The 11,331-nt window shown below is 35.6% G+C and overlaps 1 protein-coding gene across 4 annotated transcripts; it reads right to left on the bottom strand.

The window, feature by feature from the left end:
- Window positions 1-256: 256 nt before the first annotated feature.
- LOC122307583 lies at window positions 257-10,614 on the bottom strand. 4 transcript variants are annotated; one of them, XM_043120533.1, is made up of 9 exons: window positions 10,481-10,614; window positions 9,444-9,644; window positions 7,399-7,725; window positions 7,036-7,258; window positions 5,409-5,552; window positions 5,053-5,177; window positions 3,787-3,991; window positions 1,569-1,822; window positions 257-642 (listed from the first exon to the last, which is right to left on the bottom strand). In XM_043120533.1, exons 2-9 carry the CDS (start codon window positions 9,551-9,553, stop codon window positions 474-476), a joined length of 1,557 nt encoding a protein of 518 aa, XP_042976467.1. In that variant the 5' UTR covers window positions 9,554-9,644; window positions 10,481-10,614; the 3' UTR covers window positions 257-473. The 4 variants fall into 4 exon arrangements, with proteins under 4 accessions (XP_042976467.1, XP_042976466.1, XP_042976468.1 ...); XM_043120532.1 differs by lacking the exon at window positions 10,481-10,614 and adding an exon at window positions 10,188-10,474; XM_043120534.1 differs by lacking the exons at window positions 7,399-7,725; window positions 10,481-10,614 and adding an exon at window positions 10,188-10,474.
- Between the last annotated feature and the right edge of the window lie 717 nt (window positions 10,615-11,331).

Here is an 11,331-nt window from a genome sequence, read left to right as displayed (position 1 = left end):
CATGTCTGCGTGTGAAGGTCGTTAAAATATTAATTAAATGATGAAATATACCTCTTTCTATCAATTCAAACTTCTAAAATAATTGGTGACTTAATAAGAGTCTTGGCAGGGTACTATTGCATTCTCTCAGAACACGTTGGCCAATTTCATGGACATCATGAAAATTTTCTATTAAGAAGCACCTCTCTAAACGAATCCCTCAACCAGTTAATTCAGATTCTCACAAACTGGAGTAGGGCCCATCTGATACGAGTTCTGACAGAACTGATGCCAACCTAAAATTTATTCGGATTCCAAGTGTAGTAATCAATGGATATAAGAGAAGTCTCAAATGGCCCAGTTAAGAAAAGCTAAGATTTCGTTGAAGAATATTCTAAATCACATTCTTCTGAATGCCAAGTGCCTCATCAAGCCAAACATATGTAAAGGGAACGTTCAATGAACAAGAAGAATTACCATTTGCATGTCACGACTCACTTCCATCGCAGTGACTGCCTGATTCCAGTATAGATGAGTCCTAGTGACCTTCCAATCAAGGAAACTAGAAAGAATGAGATCGCATCGCTAACTTTGTCAATCACAGCTCTAATCAATGGCATGCTAATGTCAGATAACTCAAGCAATAGGCTGAAGTAATATCTCCTGCAACACATCAATTAACAGTAATCAGAAGGCAAACACCGCTCATGCGACGTGAGAACCACCAACGAATAAAATTTGAAGTTGTAGCAGAAACTAATAGATTGGAAGTTATTATGTTCAGTCATTTGGCTCCAGCTTAGCTTTAGGGACGAGACATCAGTTTCCTTTAGATAGCATTGCGACTACATATGTGCATTTACTTTAAAAGTTGGCAAAATCTGGCCTAAAAACCCGCTACCATAATTTCAGAAAGGGATATTATGGAGCAGAATTGTAACAGAACTCATCTGATATTGGTTGGAAAAATTGAATGCACAGAGTTTCTGAGATTCAAATCCAATAGGGGCAACAAATATCATGTTCTGTTCCCTCAAGGGGTTAAAAGTTAAAACCCGTAAATGATCATTCATCCAATTATATTAAATTTATCTTCATTTAAGTCACTTTTCTTCCTCAAGAACCTATACAATTAAGCACCAATTAATTTCTTCTTGCCGGCACCATACCAGGTCAACTCAAAACATGATTAAACTTCCTGAATTGAAATCCTTAAACATACAAGGTATTGGATCACCTCAAGATATCCCCTCATGCAGAATGTCTAGGTTTGGGTAAAATTGCAAACATAATCAGGCAAGTGTAATTAGGCTGTGTTTGGGTAGTGGAGAGATTACTCCACTACTATTCACTACTATTCAATATTTTATACTTTTTCATTACTATTCACATATCATCTGAGATCACCTCAGTATCTACACGTACCCCAAGAGGTGAATTTAAAATCAGGAATATCTTGCTTCCATTAATATTTAGAGGTAAATTAAAAATGAAAGATCAGCAATTCTTTTATACCATCCCCAACTATTTCAAGGTTGCATCAAGTAGTGATGGTTGCAAAAAATCTGGGGCAAAGAGAAAGAACATACCATCCTCTCAGGGCCCGTAACTCCTTCATCCGCTTTACGGGTATCGAGACTCGGCTTATCACGGTATAATGTACTTGAGATGACATAGTTTCGGAGTTTTGCAATGTAATCCTTTTCCACCAACTATTGTTCTCAGTCTGGCTATTTCTTGGCACCTCAATGAGTTGGCTCTTAAGGGTGCATAGGTCAAACCGATCCTCGTACATTGATACAATTGCCTCCACATTTTGATACACCCACTGGTTCAAAGCCACCTAGTTTTTAAAAAAAAAAATAATAATTATAAGTCTTGGCAAGGCACTTTTTGGCGAACAATCATTATTCCGATAGTAATATAACATCATACATTTAGAGAAAAAAAAAAATCCCCCCACTTTTTTCTCAAAATCTAATCTCCCCCACTAGCGGACGAGGCCAAGGGGAGCAGCAAAGGGGGACCTTGGCCCCCCCAAGGCTCTGACTCAAATATATATATATTATAATCTTGTATCTAATTTTCATATCTCTCTATTTTTTTTTTTTTGTTTAATTGGCACCAAGTGTTCCAGAACAAAGTCCCGACAAATCCCAGGAGTGCACAGGTCCTCGACAAGGACAAGTAATTTCCCACAAGTGCACTTTAGGCAATTCAAGGGGAAGTTCCTCCCAATCCGATGGCCCCAAGAAATTGTTTGCACCCAAGAAGATTTGAACCTTAGACATGGAGGGAGCATGCCACCAAGACCAAGGACTTTACACCTTAAGCCAACCCCTAGGGGTTATATCTCTCTATTAGTTTTTGATACTTTTGTTCTTGTTCTTGTCCACCACTCATAACTGGCACAGGCCAATGCTCTTAAATGGCCAGTCTTAAGAGGCGCCTTGCAAAATGTCAACAATTTTTTAATACATTTTTCTTATATATCATCAAATTAGAATTTCGTCTCATTTAGAATTTTGTGGTAACTACATTTTATTTTTCAGTTTTATTTCAAAAAATTAAGTTAAAATATAATATTCATATTAGATTATTTCTCTTTTAAAGTTTGTAATTATCTGGATGAAACATATTTAACAAAAAACCTCTCATTCACTAGATAGCTGGTTACGCAGTCTGCAATTGCACTACTTAAAAACTTTTAAATATATGACTTATTGCTATATATTAATTCAGCAAACTACAAAACTTAGTTTATAATTTACATATATTACCTCTTTTTTTATAATTCCTATATAGATCGTTTCCATATTCCAACATCTTCTCATAATTTTTTTATTTTTTGATAAATAACATCTTCTCATAATTGCAACATATGAAAAGCTTAGATGTAAAATTATCGATATTCAGGAAAGAATGCCAAGTTTGAAATTTATTTTTCTTTCTTATTTTACAGGTTTTTTATCAGTTTGTTAAAGTTGTTCCTAAAATTTTTTAATTCAACTACTTATTCTAGACCTAAAAGTACCCGGCCCCTCCAAACTTATAATCCTGGCCTCATCCTTATCCCCCAACCCTCCACCATTTGCAGTCCCCAAGCCATGAAGAGCAGATAAAATAATAAATAACACAGCCTCTTCCAATTCTAAAGCCTATTGGAAGTAGTTAGGACTAGAATTAAGTGGATTTAGCAGCGTCTATCTAAAGCCTAGATTGTCAAATGCTTCAAATACGAAACGGTATGGTGCCTCAACAGCAGGTCAATATAATTGGCACACTCAATGCATCACAACATCATAGAGGGAATACAATAACCTAGCTGTAGGAAAAGGACCTTGTACTCTGACCAATAACTAGCTCTCGTGTATGGGAAAATTATATTTGAGATAAGTGTAAAAATATAAGTTTCTTTTTATATGTAAGACCATGGCTGCAATATTAGTCCAGAAAAACATAAAAGCAGGAATATTAGATGTAAGACCATGGCTGCAAGCATGCCCAATAAATAATGAGTTATAGAGTCAGAAGAGAAGGAAAAGGAAAATGCAAAAAGAAAGAAAGAAGAAAATCTACTAACGTTTTTTTTTTTATAAGTGAAAAATTTTTTATAAGTGAAAAAAATATACTAACGTTAATACTGATCCAGTCCAGTCCTTCACCAGTTAATAATCATTTTACATCCATATATATTTTGAAGGGGGAGCATTGAACACAAACACAAACATCAAATTAGAAGTATAGTTTAAGGAACCAGTTGTGCACAAGAATCAATACTCAAATCTAAGCTGACTAACATTATACCTCATTACGTAATTTTTGGAGTGCCCGGGTTGACAAAGTACACAAAGGCAGACCAAGGCTATTCACTTCATTTGAGAAATTGCCATCAACAGAAATTAGCTCCAAAAATATGCTCGCAATCCCATCAGCTAAAGTTATCACCATATCTTCCAATATGGAAGTTCCATGCAAAATAAATAAGTTTTTGTCATAACAGCAGCCCTCCCTGCTAAAACACATAAATGTAAGCATGATAGTACCAGATAAAGTTTGGTTAGAAATTGGAATGCAAGCAAGCAAGTTGTGACATTAATCTCAAAGGCTCTCCATAAAATGAACTAAAAACAAGCACAAACAGCATAATATGTAAACAAATCTAGCATCATAAATTGCAACACAAACATGCACAGAAAACTAAGACAACTATCAGAGACGTCATACAGTAAATGCTGTCATCGTAATTCTTTTCTTTTTTTTATTGGCACCGGGTGTCCAAGAACAGCGTCCCAACTAATACCAGGGGTGCATAGGCCCTCATCAAGGAGTTTCTCGGGTAATTCAAGAGAAAAATCCCCCAGTCTGATAACCCCTAGAGATTGTTTGCACCCAGTGGGATTTGAACCTTGGATCTTGGAGAGAGCATACCAACAAGACCAAGGCCTTTACCACAAACCCTAGGGTTCTGTCAGCATAATTCTAAACTGAGGCAACCATCTGAGATGTCATTCAACATCCAGTAAATGCTGCCAGTGTAATTCTGGCAGATAATCTCACTGGACTTTCTCCAGGATCAAAGCAGATCAACTCACCTGTTATTCAAAAGTTGGTTGAATCAGGCAGGTAAGATACATTTTACTCTTCAGGAAATCCTAATTTTAATACCAAATACTATGCCCTAATCTTACTCAGTCCCACATTTATACTCCCCATTATTGTCCATCGCTAAAAGATAAAGTTCAAATTTTTATATTTATCCCAACACCATTTGTCATTACAAACAATACAACTAGATCCACATTTGAAGGAAATAGTGAGAAGAAAATTAAAAAAAAAAAAAAAGAGTAGATTCTAAGAGCAATTAATGTCACTTGCCTAAAAAATGTTCTTTGTAACCATACTTTAGGTGGCGAAGGAGAATTCTAAAAAACTCTTCATCAAATTTTGCAGAAGATAAATGGAATGCCAAAATGAGGACTTAAGCAGATTAGCAAACGTGGTACAATCCCAATGATTGATCAACATGCTTAGGAGAGACACAACCAAGACAGATGGTAAAACCGAATTTACCTGAGAGAACCAAAACTTAGAAAGCACAAAAGTTCTGCATATAGATCTCCTTTGCCTGACTTTCTGATGTTCCGTAAAACGGTATCATCTCCCTTTAACTTTTCAAATATCAGAGAAGCAAGTGCCTGACAAGATGGGTAACAAGAAAGGTATTTCATTCAACTTGCTAAATATTGCAAAAACTTTTTTTTTTTTTTGATAAATAAATAAATTATATTGATCAAAGAATGGCAGAGCCAGTTACACAACTCTGATGCCCTAACTAGGTAGGCACATTAGAGACAAGAAAATCATGAAGGGCCATGCCATTACTATTGCAAAAACTACAAAGTGGTACATGTAGTGTCCCAAAATACATTGTTAGGATCACCCTCGTTGAGGCAAAGCTCCTTTCCCAGCCATGCCACGCATATAGGGTGACAGGACTTTTGAATGATTCCAGCAAAAACTGTCATCCAATTGTCCATCTTAGTTTCAGAATATTTTGTGATTTTATTCACCTGAAAAATAAAATAAAATAAAATCATATTTAATCAGTGAGTTGCCTAAATATATTCAAACAACTATTGATGAGAAAAAGGAAATAAATTCAAACAACTGAAAGTGTAACATATTTATTTGACAAGGTAGTGTATGTGACTCATTGCAAACAAAGAGAAATAAAGACAACTCATTATGGTCCAGTTGCACTTCATGGTGCAAGCAACGAAATTAGAGATTGCTTGCAGCTTTGTAAAGGTCATACAGGTCCCACCATACAGAAGAAAAACTTAAATTGACTATCTAGGTAACTGTTCATTCTTATGGATTTTAAATAAAGAGTAATGATGTTCTTCATCCTAGATATTGTCATTCTCAGTTACACTTGGTGATGTGGCACATCTAAGTGATTTCCATTCAAGTGATTGATATAAGAAGCCACTTGACATGTGCCACATCCCCCAGTGGGACTGGGGATGACAAATTTTACGATGAAAAGTAGCTCTTAAATAAAATGCTTATATTTGCTTATATTCACTCTTAGCTTTACATATATCTTTCTACATGATAGAAAAAGCTTTTCCCCTAGACAGTTTATTTGGTCCCTAGTTCAATACTATAAATTTGATCAAGGAAGACTTCAACCGGCAATTCTAGCAGTTTGGGACTAGTTACTAGCACCCAAAACAATGAATGGGGGCAGTTTAAGATTTTATTTACAAAATCAGCCAATCTTGGAAATGTGAGGTGTAAAAAAAATACTAGTTGAATACAAATGTTGAACTTCAGAAGGCAGACAAATATCAGGATCAAATAGAGATGTGGATTCTCAATATTACGATTAATCTTTCATTCTATGACCCAAGCCTAAAAGGTTCGCCGTATCTGTTTAGGATAATATTCAAAATTTTGGAACAAAAAGTATCGGCCAAATATAATGGAATATAACTCAAATATTGGTTGGAACAAGAATCAACTGGACGGCTAAACATTGAATGAAACCTTGCCATGGGAACCTAATTTCAATTAATTCCATCTTAACATACCACTTGTACCAAGGCACCTTCAGAGAAACATGTCTGTAAGTATATACACACACATATACCTAAGAATATCTATCCTTGTGTATAGAATTCTTTTTTTTTTTTTTTGATAAGTATCCTTATGTATAGAATTCTTACATTCTCAAAAGTTTCTTATTGAACAATTATTAGCAAGTGAGGTATCTATCTCACTTTCCCAACAAAAGGAACAAATGATACTGTGCAGGGACACAAAAAAGGAAACAATCATGTAATCCCAACGAGTCTAGACTGAGTAAATTATCATTACAATTACATTCTCAAAGAACTTCTGGAAAATTTACTTTTTCTTCTTTTCCCTGAACAATTTCTGACCAGTGTGACTTGTCATGCAGGCAGGTAAAATGCACAGTTTCAATTAATGTAATAAGAGCTCAGCAAAGTGACCATAGTGGGAAAAAAAATAAGTGACGGTGCCTACTTCTTCCTCAATTTGCTGAAACGAAGCCCACAGCAAACGCAGTCTTGGGCCCTCAGCAACAGCATTCACACTTAAAGGTTGTTTGGCATGATGTTCTTCAAACCCAAGACTGTTGTATCCCAAATTATGGCCATTTTCAAGAGCATTTAGAGAGCCCAAAAGTTTTCCTTTCACCACGTCCAAGGCATACTTTGAATCCACTGTGTCATTGTCCTTCACGGCACTGAAACAAAATAAGTCTCCAGTAAAGAGAAAGAAGGAATAGAAAATCAAATGCATTCACTCCTATCAGCTTAAAAAAAGTCATCTATGTCTGATGGAAACATGCTTCAATCTTGACATCTTTGACATGCTTACCCTTACCTACCAGAAGAGTTTGAGCTTTCAGAGATCACATCATCATTGTAAATATTCTTTGGAAAATTTGGATAGAACTTCCGAACTGGAGTAACTCCAGCAATGTATGTGAGCAATACACTGGAGATCAAAAGCACTTGATCTATAACAGGTATCCAATCAGCGGCTGTTACACCCTCGGTGTTTACCAAAGACCCCAGGCACGTAGACTTTAAGGAAGTCTCTATGAAACAATCACTTAATTTCAAATTTGAGAAATTATGACTAAGCTTGAACATTTTCCATGCCGAGAGTTGGACAACCTTACAGCTTCCATGTGGATACTTTTTACAACTGCAAAGATAGAATGGGAGGATGAAAAATATCATGTCACTTTAGTTTTCAGTTGAAAAGGAACTAGAAAAATGCACCGGAATCTAAAATAACAGATTCCCCCTTATTTAGGACCCTAAAAACATGTGTTCAGCATGGCCAAATAGAATATTTGGCTTAGTTGAGGTTTTCATTCTTAGACCAAAAGAAAAAGGTAGCACGGAAGACCTGAAATTCATTTTACGTTGTTCCATGTTCTTCTTAAAAACAAAAAGAATAATTTTACCAAACATACAACCTGCATAAAGAGGTTGTGGATTCAAAACTTAAGGGTTTTTAACAAGGCACTCCTTAAGGGTGGCTTTAGCGGTACCACAAAGAAGGGGAGGAATTGTGGAGGGCTGTTACTTTTTTTTTAAGTATTTTTTTTAATTCACACTAAGTATCCGAAAACAAAGTCCCAGCTAATCCCAAGGATACACAGGCCCTCAACAAAGAGTTTCCCGTAAGTGCACCTTAGGTAATTCAAAGGGAAGTTCCCCCGGTCCGATGGCCCCTAGAAATTGTTTGCACCCAAGAGGATTCAAACCTTAGACTTGGAATGAGCTTACCACCAAGACCAAGACCTTTACCACTTGAGCCAACCACTAAGGGTTGGAGGGCTGTTATTGCTTCCAAGTATGGGAGTACTTAATTTGGAGATTTTGCTAGACACTTAAGATTTGTGGTTGGCAATGACTCCAGGATTAGATTTTGGCATGAAAAACTTGGTGGAGATAGAAATCTCAAGGTTGCATTCCCGGCTCTGTTTCAGAATGCACTTAAACAGGATGCTTTGGTGGTGGACCTAAGGGAAAGTCCTAGTGGTTCTTTGTGATGGAATGTCAGTTTTCTCAAAGCAACTCAGGACTGAGAGGTGGGTGCTATTACATAATTTTTCAGCCTTCTGTACTCTAAAAGTACAGGCAGTCTTGTGGTAAATAAGATGATTTGAATTCAGTCCGAGAGAGGGAAATTCTCTGTTCAGTCTGTGTACAAGGCTATGACGGGCCAGAACTATAACCCTTTTCCTTGGAAGGGTATTTACAGGAGTAAGGTGCCTCTTAAGGTTGCTTTCTTTGGTTGGACCGCCTCTTAAGGAAGCAGCGGATTATTATTATTAATTGGTGTTGTATGTGTAAAAGATGTGGTGAATCTGTGGACCATTTGTTACTCCATTGTGAGGTGGCCAGGGTCTTATGTGATGATATTTTCAAGGAACTGGGCTTCATGGGTAATGCCTAAGAGGGTGGTGGATCTCCTTTCCAGCTAGAGGGGTCTTCAAGGTAATCCCCAAATAGCAGCAGTATGAAAGATGGTTCCATTATGTCTTATGTGGTGCATTTGGTTGGAGAGGAATGACTGGAGCTTCGAAAATAGGGAACACTCATTGGAAGAACTAATAAGATTTTTTTTTTCAATGCTTTATTCTTATGGGAATCTGTTATTGATTTCAATGGAGCTAGATTTCATTATTTTTTTGTTTTTCAAGCCCTAATTCTCACTAGTTGTTTCCTCTTGAATACTTCCTATGTAATTGGGCTATGCCTACTCATTTGATTCAATAAAATTCTATTTTACATATAAGAAAAAGATGGTGAAGCCATAATCACAAAAGCATAGAGTACCGAGTGTGGGGCCAAAGTCACAAGAGCAACAAAAGTGCAGAGTAAAAGACCAGGAAGGAAATAAGCAAACACCTTTGAGCTATCCGTAAGTGAGTGTTCCGGGCCATGCAACCCCTCTCCTTGACATAACATCTCTGCATACGAAGCTTGACACACGATGGTGAAGCCACATATTCTGTCATTGGTATAATATCTAGATCCTCGATCAAAACATTGCATAGCTCGCAAGCATATTGGAATGCATTTGAATGAACACAGCTACCAAATCAGATCCTATGCAAACCCAATACAATATTATCAGTTTCCAGAATCCATAAAAAACCGGGTCAAATGAAAAATGCAGCAAAAACCAATAATTATTGAAAAAGGCACAAGGTCATAAACATAAATTTAAGGAAGAGAAATTAGCTTTCCACCGCTCTGTAAGGCTGTTCAAGTGAGAAAAACGAAAAGCCACAAAGAAATTGCAGCACCCTTTATTTTTTGCGCTTCTCATTCATCCTGGATTATCGAGGAAACCTAACTTTCTATCGGTTGTAATCCATAAAACCATACATGTTGCTACCCCAGATTAATACACACATTTCGAGAACCCGACACACACTTCCATTCAATATAAGCAAAAAATGTGAATCTACTTGAACACATCTGCTGATTCAAATTCATCAGTAATATAAAGCTCTCAAGTTGGGTTAGCTCCGTTCTCCACATGAGCATAATGCAACAACTTGACACAAATTGGGAAAAAAAAACAAAAACAAAAATCTCGCCACTAAATATAACCAAAATCATTAAGATCCATATTCAATCACTTACATATACTAAAATGGTAAAGCCCCAATCCTTCATATGTGCACTAAATGCAGCTACCAATGACAAATTCGATTCGAAGCAATAATTTTGACCAACTCTAAATAAGCAGGCAGAGAATATGTATGAGAGAGAGAGAGAGAGAGGCTGCAGCGGAGACAAAGCAATGTTGAAGTCAAATTTAGGGTAAGGGTTTTACGAGATTTATGTATGAGATAAGAGGTAGCAAATACGGAGGAGATATTGATCAGAAAAAAACTCGAAGCTAAAGAGATTGGGAGGATTGGATTTGTGCGTACCAGGTTTTTTTCTCCAACTCCTACGACTCTCTTGTCCTTCTTTCGTCAGCACATACCAGGGCAACTACGGCCCGCAGTGATAAGCGACATTTTAAAAAGAGACGTGCTACACAGCCTCGTACTCAATCCATCGAGTAAGAGAATAAAATGACATATTTAAATAGTATAAAAATATATGAGATTGCCGTGTAGAATTTTTCTTTTAAGAATGTTCGAAAATATTTTCTACGTATTTGTTCGTTGGATTTTGTAAATAAAAAAACCCGGCACCTTTTGAAATTTTAAATTATTCTACGTATTTTCTATGTATTTGTTCGATGGATTTTACACCACATACTACCATATAAATTATTATTATTTTATTTAAGCATATAAATTAACATGTAAACATGTATATTTAAATAAAATTATAAAATTATAAATTATATATTGATGGATGGTGTAAGATAAGAGTAGTATTTCTTAATAAAATTAAAAAATTATTATTTTGGATAACTTTTGTTTGAAAAATACTTAAGAAAAATTTATAAAAAATTTATTTCTCGATATACTGAAAATTATAAAATTTTAAATTTTAAATTTGAATTTCAAAATAAAATTGATAAAATGAATCTTATACTTAAAAGTATAAGTATACGTAACACTACACTTTTTATGTTATTTTTATAATAATATCTTTTGCTTTTCATTAAATTCTAGCAAAGGATTCAATAAGAAGTTGACTTGTATTTACATTGATAAATGTTTAGATTGAAGTTGTAATTTAAAAAAATAAAAATAGTTAGTTACTAAAAGACAATTGTCATGTGATCAGATTTCGAAATAATATAATTTCAATATTTAGCAATTTA

This window comes from Carya illinoinensis, chromosome 4 (genome assembly GCF_018687715.1).
Source record: "Carya illinoinensis cultivar Pawnee chromosome 4, C.illinoinensisPawnee_v1, whole genome shotgun sequence".
In the NCBI taxonomy this organism is placed as follows: domain Eukaryota; kingdom Viridiplantae; phylum Streptophyta; class Magnoliopsida; order Fagales; family Juglandaceae; genus Carya; species Carya illinoinensis.
The sequence above is the reverse complement of the archived record's forward strand: the minus strand, read 5'-3'. Positions and strand labels throughout refer to the sequence as shown.